At 37.4% G+C, this 24,535-nt stretch overlaps 1 protein-coding gene across 4 annotated transcripts in view; it reads right to left on the reverse strand.

Moving 5' to 3' along the window:
- Nucleotides 1-6,455: 6,455 nt before the first annotated feature.
- Nucleotides 6,456-24,535, reverse strand: part of G3BP2 (G3BP stress granule assembly factor 2) — a 36,798-nt gene continuing 18,718 nt past the window's right edge. Inside the window, exons 4-12 of one of the 4 annotated variants that reach the window (XM_006103505.3) lie at nt 23,863-24,036; nt 23,238-23,328; nt 22,009-22,111; nt 17,535-17,715; nt 16,466-16,564; nt 12,242-12,344; nt 10,813-10,941; nt 9,850-9,968; nt 6,456-9,366 (exon numbers count right to left, since the gene is read on the reverse strand). In XM_006103505.3, the coding sequence (XP_006103567.1) occupies nt 9,094-9,366; nt 9,850-9,968; nt 10,813-10,941; nt 12,242-12,344; nt 16,466-16,564; nt 17,535-17,715; nt 22,009-22,111; nt 23,238-23,328; nt 23,863-24,036 (1,272 nt within the window). In that variant the 3' untranslated portion in view covers nt 6,456-9,093. The remainder of the gene's footprint in view (nt 9,367-9,849; nt 9,969-10,812; nt 10,942-12,241; nt 12,345-16,465; nt 16,565-17,534; nt 17,716-22,008; nt 22,112-23,237; nt 23,329-23,862; nt 24,037-24,535) is intronic. The other 3 variants (XM_006103508.3, XM_023744806.1, XM_023744807.1) reach the window with 3 other exon arrangements.

Genomic DNA, 24,535 nt, shown 5'->3' on the forward strand with positions numbered 1-24,535 from the left:
GGGGTGATTGGGGCAGCAGATGCCTCTTGCACCCACTGACAGCGCCAGCCCCAATCGCTCCGTGCCATCAGCTCATGGGAGCAGTGGCAGTGGGAACGGGGCTGCCAGCAGAAAGGTGATCGGGGGCTGTGGCAGGAGGGGCCAGGCAGGAGCACGGAGGATGGGCTGAGACCCTGCCACTGTGCCCACCGCAGCCTCACGGCCCACAGTTCCTTTCAAGGTGCACAAATTTGTGCACTGGGCCCCTAATACATATATTTCCACCTAAATTCAGAGACTCACAGTATTTGACAGCTATTTGATTTCTGTTCCAAGTCTCTACTCTGTCTCATTCCTTAACATTGTGCTTCCTGAACGTTATACCTGATTAAGGGATCCTTAATTTTAGTCCTGCTAATGCAGGAGGCTATAATTTTACAATTTTCTAAAATAAAGTCATGATAAAAATGCATTGCACTTAAAGTTTAAATTTCTGAACTTTAAATAACTCATCCTTGAAAGCAGATTGACACTTTTTGCTAATCCAGTATTCCAAATAATTTCATACTAGTGTGACTTATCCTTTCTGAGCCTATCTTTTTGGCGGTAACCTAGGTAACTATACTTACTTTGCCTAAATGTTAAATCAGATGTAAAGCTACCAGCAGTGATTCACAGTATATCCTCAAATATTGTAGAAAATTCATTTTAGAGATAAAAACAAGTATAAATATTTTATTGGTTACACTATTTTCAAGTAGAAGTGTCTGCTTTTCATTGATTTCTGACTTTATGCTATCCAGAAATTGAATCATTCTCAATTCCTTTTAAGATATCTTACATTTAACTGCCAAAAAATAAGCTAAACCTATTTCTCTCCAAGTTTTAAACTATTGCAACAATCTTATCAATTTTCCTGCTTCTATATTTATCCTATCTTCTATAAGGATATCACTGCCATGCTTAATTCTCTTTAATGGTTTCCTATTGCAATTAGAAGAAAATCCAAATTAACTCCTTATCCTGGCAGATTACATGAGGTAGTTCCTCTCTCTCCTACCCCACCTCTTATCATTTTGCCACCCTTTGAGCCAACTCCATCTACCCCAGCTTCTTACCATTCCCTTCCAAGGTTTTCTTATGTTACAGGTTGTTTTACATTAGCTGGTCTTTCTGACTACAGTGCTCCTAAGTTCCATTTCAACTCTAGAATGCGTGACTGAGGAACAGCTTATCACTTCCCTGAAATAGTTCCCAAAAGTCATTATGACCTAATTCCGCCACTCAGTTGCTTTTCATTATCTTAACTAGAGGCCTGGTGGATGGATTCATGCACCTTGAAATTCATTAGGTGGCCGGCGGTGCGGGACTGGGCGAGGAGGGCTGGACACATTTTGGAGCCGACCTCCCACACCAGTAGCACTTGGGGCAGTGCCAGGGCTTGAAAGGCATCTGCGGAGTGAGTGGAGTCCCTCCAGCAGGTGGGGTCCCTCGGCCTGGCCTGCAGGGATCCGGCAGAAAACAGTGGTCTGACATCCCCAAGGGTTTCGGAGTGTGAGAGGGCACTCTGCAAAGTTGCTGTTGCTCAGCAGCTCCTGTGTTGTCTACCCCCTGGTGGTCAATGTGTATCATACCTCCCGGCCGGTTGGCCGGTCGCTTAGCCTTTTTTATATACTAAACCGGCAGTCAGACATCCCTTCCCAATCCAGGACCGCTGGCTCCTAACTGTTCACCTGCCTGCCTGCCTGCTCGCCCACAACTGCCCCCCCCCCACTCCCCCCCGCCGACCTGATCGCCCACAACTGTCCTCTCCTCCTGGCCTGATCACCCCTAACCGACTCTGCCTCAGCCCTGCCACCATGTCTTTGTCTGAAAGGTTTCCTGGTCTAATTAGCATATTCTCCTTTTATTAGTATAGATTCTCTTTAGCATTTACAACTACTTATCTTCGTTATGAAATAAGCTCAGGGAGACCAATGGACTTATTCACTCATGTATGCTCAACATCAACAATGCCTGGCACACAGAGGCACTCAATTAACAATAAAAAGTTAAATGGTTTGTCTTCATTAAGACATTTAACAGTATAATGCAGTGATGGCGAACCTATGACACGCGTGTCAGAGGTGACATGCGAACTCATTTCTTTGGTTGATTTTTCTTTGTTAAATGGCATTTAAATATATAAAATAAATATAAAAATATACATCTTTGTTTTACTATGGTTGCAAATATCAAAAAATTTCTATATGTGATACGGCACCAGAGTTAAGTTAGGGTTTTTCAAAATGCTGACACACCGAGCTCAAAAGGTTCGCCATCACTGATATAATGGAAGAAACACACACTTATGCCAAGGTATTTATAGGGTCACCTATGGGTTAAATTGTGTGAGTACAGTCTATTACCTGTGTTTTCCTTAGATTTTTACCACCAAACTACTACCATAACTCCTGTATGATAGCTATTGACTGAAATTTACAATTTACTTAATTCATTACTGAACTTGAATTTTTACTCTGTAGTCAGACATTTCAAAATAAAATTACCTTACCCCCAACCTCTCCCAATTGCTCAGGGGATAAAAACCAACCTGCTTAAGGCCAACAAGACCCTTATTGTTCGGCCCCTTACCTACCTTCTTAAATATGCACATTCACTCTCTCCATAGAGTTAGTCTTTTAGTCTAAAAGCAGGGAAACTTATTTATCATTTGCCAATAGTACCTAGAACAGTGCTTGGCACGAAGCAGCTCAAGAGTTAAATGAATTAGATAAACCAATAGAAGTTAATCACAATAGTTTGAACAAGTTTTCTTGCACTTTGAAATGGATAGGAGGGAAGACAAATATATTGAGAAGAAATGAGATTTCAAACATTTCTACATTAAATAGGTTGAAAAATAGAATTGCTCATCAGAAAGCCAGATGTAAGTCACTTATAAAGAGAAAACATTGTTTTGGACTTCCAAATTTTAAATTATCTAGGACTTCAAAAGGGGCTATGGCAAAAATGAGTTTTTAACCCTTTGCACTCCGAACCATTCTGGACATTGGCTACCAGCTACTCGATGCTACTTTGCGGCGGAAACGTGCATTTACTTACGAGTGTCCTGACTAACGAGTTTTTCGAGATACGAGCGGACTCTTGGCCGATTTTTTGCTTTGAGTTGCGAGCTAAAGTTCGGGTTACGAGCCAGCTTCAGATACCCCACCGCTAGTTGACGCAGCGAACGTCACAGTGAACGCCACAACATCAGCCCAGCATCATGTGTCTCACTTGTTCACTTTAATGATTTGACATACGAGTATTTTGAGTTACGAGCTCCATCACGGAATGAATTAAACTCGTAAGTCAAGGCCCCACTGTAGTAACAACTTGCCTAGCCGATGTGGCTGGTGATGCTCAATGGTTGAGTATCAACCCATGAACCAGTAGGTCACAAATTCCCAGTCAGGGCACATGCCCAGGATACAAGCTCAATTCCCAGTTAGGGGGCATGCAGGAGGCAGCTGATCCATGATTCTTTCATCATTGATGTTTCTACCTCTCTCTCCCTCTCCCTTCCAATCTCTGAAATCAATAAAAACATATTTTTAAAAGTTAAACTTAAAAAAATAAAAAGAAAAAAATAGTAACAACTTACACTTGCTAAAGGCCCACCACTGCATTATTTTAGGTGCTTTGTATATTAATGCACTAAATCCTCACAACCACCTACCTCATTTTACAAATGAGGAAACAGAAACAAAGAAAAAGGTTAACCATTGAATGGTGGACTTGTCATTCAAGCCCAGGCTATCTTCTAAGCCAGCGGTCACCAACCGATGGTACACAGACCACTGGTGATCCGTGAGGTCCGCAAGGTTGGCGACTGATGCCTAAGCCCTCCTCTTAAACCATGATATTGTTTAAAATCTACTGAATAGACAACATATTGAAGGGAAGATAGTACCTGGCCAAAATGAAACCACCCAGAGAAAGTTCATGGGGAAAGAGATTGAGCACTGAAGGGATTGGGGAGCAGGAATTATTATGGGATAAGAAAACAAGCAGTTAAAATATTAATTTCACAAAAGTGAAAGCATTCCAAGTAGGCAGCCAGCTATGTCAAAACTTTAAGAGATCAAAGAGAACAGTTAATTTGGTAATTAATACTAGGGTAGTAGTCTTTGTGATTTCTTAATTCTAAACCTGCATTTATGGTATTTTTGCCCAGTATTTATTTGGTAGTGCTAAAAATTGACTATTTCTGCCCAGCCTCGGTGGCTTAGTGGTTGAGTGTCGACCTATGAACCAGATCACAGTTTAATTCTGGTCAGGGCACATGCCAGGCTTACGGGCTTGATCCCCAGTGGGGCACTTGTAAAAGGTAGCCGATCAATGATTATCTCTCATCACTGATGTTTCTCTCTCTGTCCCCCCTCTCCCTTCCCTCTCCCTTCCTCTCTGAAATCAATTAAAAAATAATTTAAAAAATTGACTATTTCTCATTAATTCTGAAACATGTTAAACATAAGCTATATGCTGAATAAGCAGATTTAAGTCTCTATTTGTTCAAAATACCCAAAAATTTTATTACTTAGGAATTAACTCAATGGTACAAATGATTTTAAACAATTACTCTTTGTGCAACCAACAGAAATCTATCACAAAGGGAAATTTCTTTCATGATGTTAATAGATTGTTCACTTATCCAGTAATTTTAAATTTAGAATTCTGGCATCAAATTGATCAAAACAGTCTACTACTAAATAATTAGAAAACTAATACTTATGAACACAGAATGAAAAGAAAGAAAAGTCAATGGTCTTTATTCATCTGTAGTTAAAATATAAATTATGATGAGCAACTTTTCCTAATTTAAAGGAACAGCACTAACATCTAGCCACTAAATTTTCGTTCACTTGCTACAAACACTATGTTATATAGCACAATTGAAATGAAACACCTTAAGTGGCTAAAATAGTCAAATATCCTGTTTCATATGAAGTTTCCTGGACCAAACAATAATTTGCTACTTCAAATTTGGTTGTTTTAATAGTGGCATATGTATTTTATTCCTTCTAAAAAATGCTTTTTCCACAGCCATGAAATTAGGCACGTCATCTATCCTATATAATAAAAGGCTAATATGCAAATCAACCAAACGGTGGGACAACCAGTTGCTATGACACGCACTGACCACCAGGGGGCAGACACTCAATGCAGGAGCTGCCCCCTAATGGTCAGTATGCTCCCACAGGGGGAGCGTTGCTCAGTCAGAAGCCCTGAGCTGGGCTCACGGCTGCGAGCGCAGTGGCGGTGGCAGGAGCCTCTCCCACCTCTGTGGCAATGCTAAGGACCCCTTGGGGGATGTCCGACTGCTGGCTTAGGCCTGCTCCCCATCAGTTGGATATCCCCCACGGCTCCTGGACTGCGAGAGGGCACAGGCTGGGCTGAGAGACCCCCGAGTTCACGAATTTTGTGCACCGGGCCTCTAGTATATATATAAAAGCCTAAATGACCATTCAACCATTAGCTATGACATGCACTGACCACCAGGGGGCAGAGGCTCAACGCACAGGCTGGAAACATGGAACAGACTGATAAATCTCAGAAGGGAGGAGGAGGGAGGGTGGGAAGAGATTAACCAAAGATTTTATATGCATACTAGAGGCCCAGTGCATGGATCTGTGCACCAGTGGGGTCACTCGGCCTGGCCTGTGAAGATCAGGCTGAATCCATGCACTGGGCCTTCGACATCCCCCAAGGGATCCCGGATTGTGAGAGGGCACAGGCCAGGCCGAGGGGCCTCTAGTTACATTATAATTAACATGGAAAGTGAGTTTAATATACATTTATAAAAATCTTGTCTGACTTCCTTAAGAGTATTTTAAATAATGGTTCTTTTGGTTTCTCTCCAGTACAAACTTGCGAAGTCTGATTAAGGAATCTTCATTGACTATATCAGGAATAATTCAATTATACCATGCCTTTTAATGAAGAAAAAGTCTCAAATTCCAAAATTATGTATGCTTTAGGACTCATAAATATGATTAAATGATTATTCCTCCTTTAATATTCTTTTAGAGTTTGACACATTTGTTTCAATTTCTGAATTGGGTCATGTCCATAACTTTAGATAGCCTCAATATTCCCATCCCTTTTCTCCTGTCCGAGATGTGAGGTAGCAATCCTTTGGAAAACCCAAGATTAAAAAAAAAAAAAAAATTAGTTTGATTTAGATCATTCTTCACCTTCCTTACTATTTATTATTCTAAAATCCTTTAACATGTAAATTGGCTGAACTGGGATAGATCTCTTAACAATTGTTAAGGAAAAATATAAAAATGCTTTACTGCTTATAGATCCATTCTCACAAATAGTAAGCAGTTGGTTTTAGAACAGCTCATTTTTACTTAAGATGTGTGAAATGCAATTGGGAGAAAACATTTTGGAACACAAACCTATAGATTAAATTAGGGACATAGATAAACGCTGCAGACATCAGTAGTTTATTGTTTGTTTAGTCCAAACACATTCAAAATGGAAACCAAAAGAATACTTTCCACCTGAAACAATTAAACTAGATTCTACTAGCATATAATGCTTAACACATTACAGCAATAAAGATGGTAATCCATTGTCTTCTATACCTACTAAAGCCGAGATGGTAAAGCCAATTTGGTTGCAATAGTGTCACAAGGATAGAATATTACCATCCAAAAAAAAAAAAAATCAGCAAATAACAGTTATGGTAGATGAATATTTTTACTCTGGTTCACTGAAAAGGGGACAAAATGTTAAAAGTCCACAGTACTGCAGGTGAACAATCACCATGTAAACTTCTCCATGTGATGTTTTAATGATTTATTCATGGTATGTAAAGACTGAAGCTGAATGGCTCTTTGCTCTAATTTTCTATTACACTTAACATTTGCCATTACTTTTGGTGCCAGAACAGTTTTCATGAGTGGCAGGGCAATATCCTGGATTAGAAATTTCACATATATAAAATGGGAAGAAAGAAAAGAATGAAGGAAAAATATGCTATAGAAAAACACTGACAATAAACCACTCATTTAAAAGTAGTTTGAATAAAGGCTTCAAAACTCAAAATTCATTTTCTGGTAAGAACTTCAAGTACTATACATCAGAAAGTGTAAAAAGTGTTTTAAGCAGAAAAAAAGAAAAATCCTTAAGCCCCCCCAAAATGGCAACTATTAAGATATCTGTGTCCCCACAACGTATGCAATAGTGCAAGACTTTTCCTCAAACATGGAAGACCTCACTCAAAGGAAAAAAAGGGACAGATTTAATTTTACTTATATTACCCAGTACATGAAAAACAAAATATGTGCATCATTTGCTAATTTACTAAATAACAAAGTTTTCATAATTCAAAATCCGTTTGCTATTATGTCAAGTGCATTTCTGTTTTTACCAAGATAGAATGGAGAAGTCTTCCATGCTAACAAGCAGCTTTAAGTGGTCACACTTATTTACCCCACTCCTAGCTTGAAACATCAGAAACTGATATGTACCAAATGCTTCAAGCATAAAATTGATCATCCTTTGCCATACTTGCGGTTTACTGGAACTTGCTAAAGAGACAGACAATAATCCAGCAGCTACAAACTTTGCTCACAGAATTGTTTAGAGATTCATGTAAAAATAAAAGATGTCGTCCCAGACTTAAATTCAGAGCCACTTGGGTGCTGACATCAGTTCAAGAATTGTGCAAAATGAATGACAGTTCCCTGCCCCCCCAATAGAAAATGCAAACACTTAAGAGCTGCTGTTCTTTTCTCTGAAAATTGCAGTATCCTCACTTCAGGTTTACTTGCCATTTATGGAATCTGACTGCTTTTAAAATGTCACTAAAAATGTACATCAAGTTGATTGACTTTTCCAAGCACCTCTCAAGTGATCTGCTTCATCATTCACATTCATGCTAAGAGAAAAGTCAACAAGAGACTTAAATAACCGACTTCCTCCTTCCCTCTCCCTCCCAAACACACAAGACTCCCTCCCACAGAGAACACAAAGTTGTTAACTAAAGAACAAGGTAAATAATATGCTAGTCAATTTTACTAATTTTAAAGATACTGCAATTTTTATACACTTCAATGATTTTTCAACATTTTGCAGCTGTTTGGCTTTGCAGCACAGCAATTCATACACTATACTGTACAAAATTACCAGCAAGACTGGAATGATGTATTAATAGAAGGCACCATCATGCTTATTACATTACCAGAGAACAAAAATACAGTAAAGACAATTTTCACTGTACACAGCTTAAAGAAAGGAAAAAGGGGAGGAGGAGTGTGTTGAGCAGCCAGCCATCCCTGTACTGAAGAGGGGCAGGTAGAAAAATCTTAGATATGGAGCTACTAAATCTGGTCTAGTATTCAAGACCATAGCATTTGAAGTTCTGATTTTTGTTATTTAGTTCAAACTAAATGATTTTCTTCTGGAATATACTTGTAGTCTTGTTAAGGTTTATGTGTACACACGCTGGTCACAGCAAGCAGATAAAATGCCCTCATCATTTCACAAACTATTTTCTACTGGAAAAAAGGATGAAAGATTTTTCTCCCCTGTTGCCTCCTGTTGCAGATGTCAATGTTAATGAGTTCAGAGTACCAATTAGTGCATTTTGATGAGTGCATAAAAAGTTTCTGTTGGTTTGTATTTTGGGGGAGCCAAGAAAAAAGGCAAGATTCTCCAATTGCACTATTTGTGTTTCCAAGATTAATAGGCAGAAACAGTAACACTTAAAACAAAATGTGCAGCAGAGGATTTTTTTTTTACTCAAAGGACCTGAATTCAGTTGGGCATGTCCTCTTAAAAAAAAGTTCATTTTGTTGTAGATAGTTTAAGATATGGTCATTCCTCAGTCCTCAATTCTCCAAGTCTAGATTTATAAATTAACAATGTGAATCCTGTTGTGAAATTGGGGAAATAATGTCCACCTCAATTTAACTCATAACCAAAAGATGCTTTTCACATCAAAGAAATGATCAAAAAGGCTGTGTCACATTCCAAAGCCAAAAAAAAAAAAAATTAACAAGAATGCAAACACGATGAATAATGTACCACTGCCAAGACTTTGCCAACAGTGGGGCTTCAGCGACGCTGTCCTGTGAAGCGGCCTTCCATCTGCCCGGTTCCTCTTCCAGAGCCAAGTTTCTGTGCCATGCCACCTCTTGGAGGAGGTCCTCTTCCATCCCGGTCACGCATCATTCCACCACTCACTATTCCTCGTGGACCACCAGGACCTCGATCATTGCGCCTAATATCCCTGCGATCATCACCACCACCTCTGGTTTCTCGCTCTCTTGCAGCTCTTGTTTTTTTCTCTTCCACATTTAAACGCACTTCCCCTCGAAACATAATTGGCTTTAAAAGGGAACAAAAAGATTTACATGGGCAGGTTAGATAGTAATAGTAAGTATTTCCTTGTATATGTAAATAAGAAAATCCTAAGAAACAAATTTAAAATGACCCATACCTCAGACTTTAAAACTAACAATTCTCTATTCTTTGTATAAACCAGCAGTTCTCAACCTGTGGGTCGCGACCATCGGAAAACACATATAGCATTATCAGATATTTACATTACGATTCATAACAGTAGTAAAATTACAGTTATGAAGTAGCAATGAAAATAATTTTATGGTTGGGGGTCACCACAACATGAGGAACTGTATTAAAGGGTCGCGGCATTAGGAAGGTTGAGAACCACTGGCATAAACCATTTCATAATGAACAATTTTAGTTTTAACATTAAAAAAGATTCTCTATGGTTTAAAAATGCACCAGATTAATGTTATATACAACAGGAATAATAAAGTCTTGAATTATGCCCTTTAGGTCACTTACTTTTGCAATTAAGATTCTCTGAACTGGTTCAGAGTCATCAAAAACCACAAAACCAAAATTTGGAAGCTTTCCGCCAACGCCCTTGGTATTGATGCGAAGTTCCACAACATTCCCAAAACCTGTGAAAACATACATTGCACCAAGGGTTAAATTTTTTTTTTAATTGTAAGTTCACATTAATATCTTTATTTTTATTTTATTATTATTTGTAATCCTCACCTGAGGATATTTTTCCATTGATTTTTAGAGAGAGTGGAAGAGAGAGGGAAAGACAGAGAAAAATATTGATGTGAGAGAAACACATCAATTGGTTGCCTCCTGTACATGCCCTGACCAGGGCCTGGGCCAAGGAGGAGCCTGCAACCAAGGTACATGCCCTTGACCAGAATCGAACCTGGGACTCTTCGGTCCATGGGCCAATGCTCAATCCACTGAGCCAAACTAACCAGGGCACCAAGGGTTAAATATTTTAACAGAATACTTTGTGGCCTCAATTGTTCAAGATGAATAACCTTAATCTCCTTGATCCATCTCAAAATAAAAGTTGCAAGTGGCTATATCCAACAACAATTAAGGTACATATTCACTCATATAGGTCATTCATCTAAGACGCCAACAACTAGCTGGAATATTTGTTTTGTAACCCTTCAGCATCTTTATTAGACATTTCAAAAGGAGAGTTATGTACATGATTTTAGAAAGACAATGCTATTTTCTATTTCTGATTTGTAATTTTATAATTCATCCCACCTCCAAATTTAACACTGATTCATCCTGCTCCTTCGTCTCACCTACAGAGAACCAGGCCAGTCAACACTAAGTACAATCACTGAGAAACATCTGATATAGCCATCTACTCTCTTCTGATAAGTGGTTGGTACCTGGAGATATTCTAATTACTATGGAAAAAGCAATGTTTTTTCTCCTGTTTAATTTTAAGATAAAACAAAATAAACCACTTACTCATGAAGAACTCTTTCAGTTCATTTTCATCAATATCATGTGGCAAGTTGCCAACAAAAAGTTGATGACTGTCTGGATAGCGAATTATTCTACGGTTGTCAGATTCATTCTGTTCTATATCTCCTCTGCCTGAGAAAAGAATAGAGCAGATATAAAGTTCACAACATCTTATAAAAATTAGTTCAAAGCAATGAATATAAAAATCACTTAATATCAATATTCCTGGTTTAGTTTAATAAGATAGTGAGTTTCTTGAACAGAGATGAAAGTGCCTATTATTAGTAGGTTAATAAGGAAATGTGATATTGAAGTGTAAAGTGAGGGTACTGACTAGATTGCACAAGTCCCTTCTAGATCTACTCATCTGATTGATTATATGAAAGGCAAATGTTAGTAGTTCAAGTTTCCCTCCTTAAACTCTTGCCACTACCCAGGAACCAAATAGATTTCATATAGTGAGATATATTTGTACTAAACATGTGTTTAGTATTTTGAAATACACAAATTACTTAATCTTTGGTAGTATGAAATTATAGCCAAATCATTAAATTTAATAGTAATACTTCATGTATATATTATATATGTTAGGGTGTTCATATACATTTATACACATATATATAAATTGTATTTGATCCTCCCAGTAACACAAAAAACACAGGCATATAAGAAAGGCATTGCACAAGAAAAATTTGTATAACTGAATGGCATAAGATAATCTCATAATTTAAGGGGGTATCACCTAAGATCATAAACTCAATCAGTGGCAAAGCTAGGATAAACCCTAGCTTCCATGACTTCTGGTTTAATAACACATCACTTATATTTTACTTTTGTGGAAAAAATTACACATTCTAAATTTGATGTATACTATCTCCCACCTCCTCCCAAAAGCAATCTACACATACTTATATTATTCAAATAGAGGTGCTACATGTATTAGCTAAAAATGGAAACAAGTCAAAAATCATGGCAACTTACTTAAAACCTAAGACAATCAAAATAAGAAGAATCAGGGTGTGCTTATTTGTTTATCTGTGAAGAGATAAGAGTGCTAAGTAAGAAAGTAGGTTATTGGCAGCTCGGTTTTGAATTCTTAGAACCAGTGACAATAACCAAATAATAGTTGGCTCAAAATTATTATTAATAACTATCTTCAAAATACATGTCTCTATGGCATGACAACTAATCCTCCCCTAGAAGTTAGTGGTTTTGCACCAGACTGAATTTTAGCAGGTTATTTAAACCTTTAAGCATTTTGAAAATGAAAGAAAAGAATTTGGGTATAAAACACTATCTGTATTGAAACAATATAGATCTTGTTTCTGTAAAAAAAAAAACCACACACACAGAGTTTTCAAGTTCAGTATTTTCCAACTTTTCAAGTACTAAACACTAAATTCTAACAGTTACAGAGGAGGGACTGACTCACCTGGTCTTGGTCCTCTAGGAGGAAAACCAGGTCGTTCTCTAGGTCGTTGTTCACGCACACGAGGTGGCTGAGACTGAACTTCTGGTTTAGCTTCAACTCTCGGCTGAAACACAAGGGAAAAAAACACATTTTAAAATGCAAGGGAAAACACACATTATAAAGAAAAGAAACACATTCCATAGAAAAAACCAACAAAAGCAACTACCAAAAGTCACTAACAGGCATAATGGTAATTTTAAGTTTAGAATGTTTTTAACATAGTGTCTAATTATACATGAAAAATAATTTTATAAAAATATTCTGTACCAATCTAGGACTGTAGGGTAGGCTTTGTTTTCCCACTCAAGGCCATATAACTCACAACAAGCTATTTTTTACAACCATATTTTAAAAGTTACATCCACACTGAGAAAGCATAAAAATCACAAAAATGCAAGATGAACCAGCCACTCCATGTAAACACAACACACAAAAGAAAGAGCCATCTTTATTTCAGGAAGACAAGAATATCTGGCACATACTTTCTAACTATCTAGCTTACTGCCCTTCAAATGTAAGTGCTCAGCAATATCCTCTAAACCTCACCCTATAAATAAACCTTGAAAATCAATATTCAAAATATACAACTTAGCTTATTCTAGCACCTAAAAATACTACTTTTAAGTCAAAATGCACGTAAGAAAACAAGATAGAAACATGTATATAGTATCTCAAATAGTCAAAGAAGTCTTTTAACTTTCTATTGCTCTTCCTTATGAGAAAGGTGTGCATTTATTTAAGGACTGACCCCGAGAATTTTCCTTAACTGTTTCTTGAGAGATAATTGGGGGAGGGAGGTAATGGGACATTTAAGATGCCTTCCAAAAGTTTCTGCTAACTGCTGAATTAAACACATACAATTCAACTATTTTAAAAACAACAAAAAAATCCACATCTATTACATTTTCTTTTAATATAATGGCATGTTCAGTATTCCCAACTTCTTCAGATTATCTACTGCCCAAATATTTGTAGTACAAGGAACAGATAAAATATATGGACCTTCAAAGGATGCTGAAAACACTCAGCAGTATATGAAGAACATGTTGTCAAATCGGGAAGCTAGTAATTTCAGTGCTGTCTTTATGGTTGATCATCTCTAAGGACCTCAGTCCCAGCAGTGGCTCAAACTCATCATGTATATATAACTGAAGTATTATAATTTGCAAGGACATTTTTTTTACAAGGATATATTTTGATACAAAAAGTTATGCTTCCTTCACCAACGACAATTTATTACTGTAAATGCCTTCACCCACTATAACCACTGTAATTCCTAACAGTTTTTAACAAATTTGCCTGACTCTTCCGAAATTCTATTTTCTTCCATGTAGGTTCTCATTTCCTCCAACAAGATTGTTTCCCATGTTCTAGAATTTTGCTAGTTAAAAAATTTTGTAACTCGATTTTTTCAGTTATTTATATGTATTTATTCCTACAAGGACCATATCTTAATTTATTTCTACACCACCCAAAGAACCAAAACAGTGCTGCTAGACATCGATGTTTAGTAACTATTAATTCACTTAAAATTAAATCACATTTAGTTAGTTCTCTAACCCAAACATGTAGAAGAATGTTCTATGCCTGACCCAAGTTACGGCCCTGAGACCATTACTATCTCTAGTTGGAACTGAACACTAGGAGATATTTTGACCCACAAAGTGATGCCTGGAAAAGGCAGTTACCTAGAAATTTCAACTTAAGGGGGCCTAAAGTGCAACTTAACTTGAATATTAGGTTGTAAAACAGAATTAAAGAATAGATGCACTCTAACAAAATTTTGATGAAGCTAGTGTGTTTTACAAATTCATAAAAATAGCAAATGAACATTTTAATTTAAAAATATCAGAAAAAGCTAAGACTCATTCAATTCAAATGTTGTCAAAGAATTTGAGGCCACCTGACTGATTCAAATTGTTTTCAAAACAGATTACCAAAATAAAACCACAAGTAGCAAAACAGAAAAGTTCTTCCATTATCCTAAGGGCTTCAAAGTAACAATTATTTAAATAATTTTCAACATCTTACAAATAAATTAATTTAGCAACCTTTTAGTATATATCTGATAATACCAATGCAAGAAAAATCAGATTAAAAATCTAACAAAATTCTTTTCAATACTTGATTAATATTTTAACTAAGCCAGCTGTGTAGTTATAATACTTTAGGTTTAAATTTATGATTAAAACTACTTATTCTAACTAGATAAAATGGCTAATATGCCACATACTATTTTATTTGAGGGCCTTAAAATTATTTCCATGTAACAAGAAAGTGTGCTCACATGACAAATCCCACAAATGAAAGTAAAACAAAATGAGATAAAAATGAAACCATCAAATCAAGTCAATAACAGCAAATAAAAACCGCAACTAATAAACACATCCTTCAATTTAACATAAGCTATTTAGATAAAATAATCAATTTCCAGACAAGATCTTTTTCCCAAGAAATTAACGCCTACTAATAATGCCCTAGAACTACATTTAATTATTTTATTAATTACCTATGCTAAAACTGTTAAGGAAATAAATATTACACCAAAGTAACAAAATAAAATTGAAAGGTTTATTAAATCAAGGGGAAAATCATGAATTCATTCTAAATATAGCCTAAAGAGATCAGAAATTTATTTTAAAGTTTAAATTATAAATATTTTGTTTTAATAAGGGTATAGGTTGGGAAATACAATCTAATCTCCTACAATTCAAAAACTAACTTCAAAAATTTTAAGATATTGTTTTTCCTAGGCAAGAGGCTAGGATATAATGAAATGCAATTTAAACATGCCTTAAATATAGTTAGTACTCTTCTTAAATGTAAATAGAGATACATTCCCCTCCAAAGGTCTAAAGAAATCTAAGTAAGTTTGCATAAGTCACACATGGACTCTGGTGCTCATGGCAGCCAACTGCATGAATTCAAAGTCCAGCCCTACTATTTATATACCTGTCTCAAGTACTACTCAATTTAATTAAGTGGGAAACAGGAATAATAATAGTAACCACCCTCACAAAGTGGTTATGAGGATTAGATGAGAATGAATATAAAATGTTTTGACAATGCCTGGTATAATGAGGATAAGCTATTTTAACTTTTAACTAGCAGTAATTAAAAAAAAAAAATGTAGCCAACTCTCTGAAATGAAGTAGCAATCCAAAGGATTCCAAATGCAAACCTGATAAATCAAGCATTTCAAAGCATATCCAAAAGTCACTTATCAGGTCTTCAGATGGGTTGAAAAGTACAATCAATACTTGGGAAATTAATTTTCTTTAAGGGAAAATCCTGATTTGTGATCTGAGGTAACTAACTACTCAACACTTCCTGAATATCTAACTGAGGGGGGAAAAAGGTTATCATGAGGCCATGTATTGTACCTGATTATGTGCACCAACACCAGAAAGACTGACTCATATTACTAGCTTTTTGAAACCACAAAGATTCACTATTTAGAGCATATTAAGAGGTGTACACAAACAATTGTATGTTCACTAACAATTTTAAATGTAAATTTTCTAGTGGAATGAAGTTTAAGTCAAAATGTAGGTAAAAGAATTAGACATTCTTTTAAACTGTGCTTATAAATTTAATTTAAATTTAGTTAATTCTAAAGTACACCTATTTTCAATGTTTTGAAAGCTCTGAAATGTGTATGATGACCACAAACAAAAAGCAGAATACTGGAATGATTGGTTAAGGTGAACACTACAGTCATAAGTTGGTACAGGCTTCGATTAAACGGTGTGAACCACTTACAGATGAAGAACTTAGGCAGTATAATTTTTAAGTATTTTATTTTTTTAAAACAGTGATTCTTTATAATGCCATACTACTTTGTGCCTTTCCAAATTTCTTCCTTAAAATATGTTTTAAATAAAATTTAAAACTTTTTAAAAAGGAATTATTTTGGTTATTTTATAGAAGCCTTTTAAATGACAATATAATTAATGTATGTAAAACCAACTTAATCTGCATTTCACACACCCAAACCCCAAATACCACCTATGCAGATGATGAATGGAGATTTGGCATTTAAAGTGGGTGCACTGACATTTAATACAATTTTTTTTGGTATATTTAATCCATAATTTCTGATAGACTCATTTTAAAAAGTATTAAAAAGATAAGCAATTGGCAATGTAACAAGGATACAATCCAATGTGTTCACAGATTGGTTACCTGTGAGACTGGTGCTTTAACATGGGGTGGAATTCCAGAGGAAGAAACAGTACCACTAGGAGGCAGGTTTTTACTGGTCACTGAAGCCCAGGAGAAAGCCTGCAGGAAATGCAACAAACCTAGACTACTAATCATGGAAAACCACCAACATTCCTACAGGGAAACTTCCAAATATATATTTTCTTTTCACTTCTAAACTACTGTTCTATATTGGAAGACTCCTAAAAGAAAGGCACACACACACATGCCAGTCTATGTGCCAGCTTTCATAATCTCATTATGCAAGATTATTTGATGTTTTTTTCTGAACTACTAAATAAATCCACAAGCAAGTTCCTATATGCCCTAAGTAGATGAGCAAGTGGGACAAAACCACTAATACATGCTAGAAAAATAAGAGCCTAATAGAACCAATTTCTTTCCCCTTTTAGAGAAAAATGGGGTGTGTGATGGTGTTAAGAGGGGAAGGATAGGAAAGAAGAAAGTACTAGCTGGAAACTTTAACAAACATTCACAAATTGAACAAGGAATCTCCTCTCACTACCCAAATATACTTTAACCTTCTATTTTTACAGAAAGATAAAAGATGTATAGATAGGTTTAAATGATACATTATGGGTGTCACTCATCTTTCCAAGACAATTTAATTAGTGTAGTAAGGAAACTTTTCCCATTAAGCCAGAAATAAGAGGTATCTCTTCTTTTAATAGGCCAACTTATTTAAGTTGGGAAATTGTAAGACTCCTTGCATCTGGTGTGTAGAGGATTTATTAGTACAGAATGGAAGAGCAACTCTCAGTTTTATGCATGGACCCAAATAATTTCATGTAAGGTACTAAACATTGCAGAGACAAAGATTAATCTTCAACTTCACTCTGAGGGGTATTTTTTGAGGGGAAAAAAACAATGAGATTTTCTCAGGATTACCAAAAAACCCAGTTTCTTTCATATGCACAAAAAAGTTTAGTTTACTATATGAAACAAATTAACATAATAGAACAAAGGTCATGCTTCATTAATGGTATCAAATATAAAAGTGTGATGTTATAAAGAGTTCCTTTGATCTAACCTTCGGTGGTTCTTGTGGCAGAGACACAGGTTCAGCAGGAGGAGGAGAAGTAGACTTCTCCTCTAATTCTTCCAACTTCTTCTCTTCCACTGACAGCTTCAGCTCTTCAGTCTTTGTTTCAGATTCTGGCTCAGGTTCAGGTTCATGAGAGGATTCTTCCAAAGGCTCCTCTATGCCATTACTACAATAACATATTTTATTTCCTTTTCAGTATGAGTAAAATGATTAATTCAAATAAGATAAAATTCAGTATCTCTCTAATCTAATGGGCAAAAGTCCAGTAAGAACTAGAAGGCAGAAGGGAGTAATAGTCTCAAGCAACATTTCTCAACTTCACTGTTTTAAAACTGGATTACTAAAAATGTTTACTTTAGTATCAACTAGAAAGAAACCCCCTATTTATGACATTAAATGCTCATGCCCTAGCCAGTTTTGCTCAGTGGAGAGAGCGTCAGCCTGCGGACTGAAGGGTCCCAGGTTCGATTCCGGTCAAGGGCATGTACCTCGGTTGCAGGCTACAGGGCAAGTGCAGGAGGCAACCAATCGATGTTTCTCTCACATTGATATTTCTGTCTTTTCCTCTCTCTCCCACTCTCTCTAAAAATCAATAGAAAAATTCCCTTAAGTGAGAATTTAAAAAAAAAAATGATATTGAAAAACAAACAGATAAAGAATAAAATAAGAGAACCAACATGGCGGCATAGGTAAACACGGGAAATTGCTGCCTCGCACAACCACTTCAAAAATACAACTGAATGGACGGAACTAGAGAGCATTACGCTAAGTGAAATAAGCCAGTCAATGAAAGAAAAATACCACATTATCTCAGTCATTTATGGATAATTAAGACCATTATAAACTGATGAACAAAAATAGATACAGAGGCAGAGCAACATCGAACAGACTGTCAAACTACAGCGAGAAGGCTGGGGAGGGTTGGGGGGTTGGTGGAGGGGGGAGTAAGAGATCAACCGAAGGACTTGTATGCATGCATATGAGCATAACCAATGGACACAAGACACCGGGGGCATGGGAGGCTAGGGGAGGGTCAAGAGGAGAAAAAAAAGGAGACATATATAATACTCTTTCTAATACTTTAAGCAATAAAACAATAAAATAAATAAAAAAATACAACTAAAAGACAAAACAGACATCATCCAGAACCACAGGAAGTCTGGCTGAGTGGAAATTCTACAACTAGAAGGAAAGAGAAAAGCACAGAGACTCAGAGGAGGTGCGGAAGTAAAGTGCAGAGGTACGGAGGCTCGAGCGCACAGAAAGGGGCTGGCACCTGAGGACGCGGTTGTCTTTTTCAATCGGGAGGGAGACACAAGCTCCTGACTGCTTTGAACTCCAGTTCCGGGCGAGTCTCTGGGGACCCAGATTCATATGGGGAGAAACTGGACTGTCTGGCAGCGGACAGAACTCAAAGGCAGCTTTCTCTCAGAGGTGCTTGCAGCAATTACCGCAGAAGAGTGAGACCAGGGGCCTCTTAGGGCAGGGCTGAGGATCAGCCATAGCTGTATGCTCCGCCCTGTTGATTCCCTGAGACCCCGCCCCACCCAAGCTGTGCGCAGAGGCTTTTGCATATGAATACCTGGCCCTCTAAAATTACCTAACAAACTGCAGCTGGGTCAGAGAGACACAGAACACCCAAAAGAAGGCCCAAGGCCCCACAGCACTTGCATTACTTCACAGCTGGGCCTCATCTGGGCACCTCCAAACCCCAAACAAAGAAGAGGAATCTGCACATCTCTCCATAGCTCCTGCTGGGTAGCCTCAGGCAGAGGGTAAATTAGCACCTCCTTAGAGATCCAAGAGCCAGTGTACACAGTGGTCACAGAGTGGGGCCATCCAGATTACAACTCCTCAGATCCATAAAGGACACACTCAGGGGGCAGACTCAGTGAGCACCAAAGCCCCACTGAAGCAAGTCTTGCCCCAGAAGGGTGTCTCCAGCACAGAAGTTCTCCCACTGCAGACACAGCTGATTCTCACAGCCAATTGGCCTGGAGGTCAAATCCTCCCAGTGATACCTACAACAATCAAGGCTTAACTACAACAAGACTGTGCACACAGCCCACAAAGGGGTGCACCAAGAGTGTCCACCTCTGGTAATTGGGGAGGCTGAGCCACTGGGCCTTATAGGACACCTAGCACAGAAAGCCACTCTATCAACACAGGGAAGCATAAAAAATGCGGAGACAAAGAAACAGGTCACAAATGACAGAAATGGAGGAAAGCAAACTACTGGATATAGAGTTCAAAACCACACTAATAAGGTTTTTCAACCTTCTTCTAGAAACTGCTGATAAATTTAGGGAGACCCTCCATAAATCTAGTGAGAACCTCGAGGTTATGAAAAAGGACCAACTAGAAATTAAGCATACACTGACTGAAATAAAGGATATTATGCTGAGTTCCAACAGCAGACCAGAGGATCGCAAGAATCAAGTCAAAGATTTGAAATATGAAGAAGCAAAAAACACCCAACCAGAAAAGCAAAATGAAAAAATAATCCAAAAATATGAAAACAGTGTAAGGAGCCTCTGGGACAGCTTCAAGCATACCAACATTCAAATTATGGGGGTGCCAGAAGAAGAGAGATTGCAAGATATTGAAAACCTATTTGAAAAAATAATGACAGAAAACTTCCCCTACCTGGTGAAAGAAATAGACTTATAAGTCCAGGAAGCACAGAGAACCCCAAACAAAGGAATCCAAAGAGGACCACACCAAGACACATCATAATTAAAATGCCAAGAGCAAAAGACAAAGAGAGAATCTTAAAAGCAGCAAGAGAAAAAAAGTCAGTTACCTACAAGGGAGTACCCATACGACTGTCAGCTGATTTCTCAATAGAAACTATGCAGGCCAGAAGGGAGTGGCAAGAAATATTCAAAGTGATGAATAGCAAGAACCTACAACCAAGATTACTTTATCCAGCAAAGCTATCATTCAGAATTGAAGGTCAGATAAAAAGCTTCACAGATAAGAAAAAGCTAAAGGAGTTCATCACCACCAAACCAGTATTATATGAAATGCTGAAAGGTATCCTTTAAGAAGAGGAAAAAGAAGAAAAAGGTAAAGATACAAATTATGAACAACAAATACACGGCATAGGTAAACACGGGAGTTTGCTGCCTCGAACAACCACTTCAAAAATACAACTAAAAGACGGAATGGACATCATCCAGAACCACAGGAAGGCTGGCTGAGTGGAAGTTCTACAACTAGGAGGAAAGAGAAAAGCATACCGAGACTCAGAGGAGGTGCAGTGCGGAGGTGAAATACTAAGGTTCGGAGTGCATGTGGAGCGGGCTGGCTGCTGAGGGCGCGGTTGTTGTTTTCAATCGGGAGGGAGTCTCAGGCTCTGAGCTCCAGTTCCGGGCGAGTCTCTGGGGACCCAGACTCATACGGGAGAAGCGGGACTGTCTGGCATCGCTCAGAACCCTAGGGCAGCTTTCTCTCCGAGGGGCTTGCAGCGATTACCGGGACACTGAGAAGCAGAGCCTCTGAGGGCAAGACTGAGAGCAGCCATAATTGCTAACCCCGCCCTGTTGATCCCGTGGGACCCGCCCCGCCCAAGCCCTGCAGGGAGGCTTTTGCTGGATAGCCTCAGGCAAAGGCTAGATTAGCACCTCCCTAGAGATCCAGGAGCCAGGAAGCCCAGAGGTCAGAGTGGGACCATCCAGTTTGCAGCTCCGTGGAACCATAAAAGACACACTCAGGGGGCAGACTCAGTGAGCACCAAAGCCCCATTGAAGCAAGTCTAGCCCCAGAGGGGTGTCTCCAGCACAGAAGTTCTCCCACCGCAGACACAGCTGAATCTCACAGCCAATTGGCCTGGAGGTCAATTCCTCACAGTGATAAAAAAATTATGAACAACAAATACACATCTATCAACAAGTCAATCTAAAAATCAAGTGAATAAATAATCTGATGAACAGAATAAACTGGTGAATATAACAGACTCAGGGGCATAGAAAGGGAATGGACTGACTATTCTTGGGGGGGAAAGGGGTGTGGAGGGTGTGGGAAGAGACTGGACAAAAATCGTTCACCTATGGATGAGGACAGTGGGAGGGGGGAGTAAGGGCAGAGGGTGGGGTGGGAACCGGGTGGAGGGGAACTATGGGGAAGAAAAAGAGGAACAACTGTAATTATCTGAACAATAAAGATTTAATTTAAAAAAAATTTAAAAAAGAATAAAATAATCTAAAAAAATAAAATAAATAAAATGCTCACTCTGTATTGTCCTAAGTGATCTGCATTATCAGTAAGTGATCATGGTTTTGGTCTAAACCAGGTTCAATTTTTTAATTAATTAAAACAATTATTTCCAAATTTCTTCAAAGTACTCAAATACTGTCCTAATAGGTACCTTTATCAAAAACTTCGAACAATTCTAGGAGCAAAAACCACCTGACGTTATAATATAGAACAAATTTAACTTTGCAAGGACTATTCTTACGTCACAGGGTGAGCTTCATAGTATCCACTGCTAGCATTTTCTTGTACAGGTTCTGGAGATGGTTGCCTTTCTTCTTGTTCCTCTTCTACTTCATCTTCCGATTCTGACAACACATAATATACCAAATCTTTTTTTTAAGAGGTTCAACACACAATGTGATATACATATTTTTAATGATTAAGGCAGTGATATGATAGTAAATAGCAAAAAATTGTCATATTTCTTACAAAAGCACTAATTTGTGATATTCCCTAGTCTCTAAAAACAAATGAAGAGCAAGCAAGATAAAGTTTGGTATTTAATCGTATTTTTTTTAAAAATCCATTAGTGCCCTAGCTGGTTTGGCTCAGTGGATAGAGCGTCGGCCTACGGAGTAAAAGGTCCCGGCTTCGATTCCGGTCAAGGGCATGTACCTTGGTTGCGGGCACATACCCAGTAGGAGGTGTGCAGGAGGCAGCTGATTGATGTTTCTCTCTCATTGATGTTTCTAACTCTCTATCCCTCTCCCTTCCTCTCTGTAAAAAATCAATAAAATATATATTTTTTTAAAAATCCATTAGTAAGGAAAAGAAAGGAAATAAATTATAAAGCCATAACTCAGTTTCCTTTGTCACATCTATTCAATAGAGCAAATAATAATTTAAAAAATGATGTATATCAATGGAAGATCAATTAAATAATTATGGTATATCTAAAAAATTACCAGTCAACTAAAATATTAAGTGAAAAATTAAAAGCAAGTATTATTTTTTAAATATTTTTATTGATTTTACTGAGGAAGGGAGGAGAGAGAGATAGAAACATCAATGATGAGAGAGAATCATTGATCAGCTGCCTCCTGCACACCCTACACTGGGGATTGAGCCCGCAACCTGGGCATATGCTTGGACCGGGAATTGAACCGTGACCTCCTGGTTCATAGGTCAATGCTCAACAATGAGCCACACCAGCCAGGCCTAAAAGCAAGCTTTAGGCCAAGTATAGGATTTAACAAAATTCTGTAATTTGCACCAAACTCTTAGTTATCTATAAAGGATGAGATTGAGAATTTTTTTCACTCTCTCTGTCTGACTTTTTTATAATTTCATATAATGAACACCTATACTGTTTACAACAAATACCAAAAGGTGAAAGGGGTTTTGAACTCAGTTATACAAAAGCTTCTGTAAATTTCATACTTTTCCTTAAAGAGTGATGAAAGAACCTTTCTACCTTGAAAGTAACCTCACCTTCATCAAGTTCTGGTTCAGAATCACCAAATACTTCATCCTCATAACGAAACATATCATTGTGAACGTAAAATTTATTTGGAACAGATCCCTGTAAAAAAAACATCCAAATATGCCATAAGTACCCATAAAAGTGGCACAACGCAAAAAGAACAAATTACACGGCACATTAAATTTCTATTTTAATACTATAGAAATAACGTAGACTCAATATAATTTCCCAAAGTTGAACATGCTACATGATGTTAATAAAGTAAACTAAAGAAGATCAATCAAAGAATATTGGAACTCAAGAAATGTCTACTCAATGTAAGAGAATCTGAACAATTAACAAATGAAACTTTCCCATTCCATTTAATATGTAACCTATTAAACATAACAATTTTTTTTATTAGTTCTGTAATTTTAATCATCTATTTACCCATTAGTATCAGTATCTGTCTTTTATCTCTAGTCAAAGAGTGCAAACACACACGCACAAAAAGCTCAAGTAAATTATATCAACATGTTCACTACAAATTTCTCAAAAAAGTTACATGTATATGTATCCAAGCTGGTAAGAAGAAACTCTTTGGACACATCAAGCAACTAAGAGCCAAACAAAATCATGTAAATGAAAACTTACTTCAGGAGCCAGAACAAAGGTTTGCATAAACTTCCTCTCTGGTTGTCCACTGTTAGACAGCAAACCCATGACCTGGACAACTACTCCATCACTCAAGGTTGCATGAGCATCCACATGACGAATTTTAGTATGACATTCACTGAAGTTCAGAGATAATACTTTGTGGTGTATATCCTTTATTAGGAGAAGGGAAAAAATACAAACTTTTGTGATACTGCATTACCTATACAATACTACAACAAAACTTCACTGATTTCTTCCTTACAATTTATAGATTATTTACTTAATCCTTCTGCCTCACTTGAATCCATTTCATCATACTATGTATTACTGCCAGACTGGTCTTCCTTCCTAAGCCACCATTTTCAACATGTCAACTCTTGACACAAGAAATCACAATGGTGTCTCTTATTATGCAGAAATATGGGCTTTATAAAGCTTCCTGCCATATTCTGTATTGGGCATTTAGTTACTCACACAAAATGTGTTGACTACTCCTTGACCGCATAGCTAATTTTACTTTACTGCATGCTTGCTAAGGCCATTTCTTCTACTTTCAATTTCTTCGTTTGGCAAGGCCAAATCCTGTAATTCAGAGTCTAGCTGAAATCCCACATCCCATTCTCTACAAAATCATTAAGGAGCATACATACTTCTGTACATCCCTATTTAA

This window comes from Myotis lucifugus, unplaced genomic scaffold, assembly GCF_000147115.1.
Source record: "Myotis lucifugus unplaced genomic scaffold, Myoluc2.0 scaffold_487, whole genome shotgun sequence".
Taxonomy (NCBI): Eukaryota; Metazoa; Chordata; class Mammalia; order Chiroptera; family Vespertilionidae; genus Myotis; species Myotis lucifugus.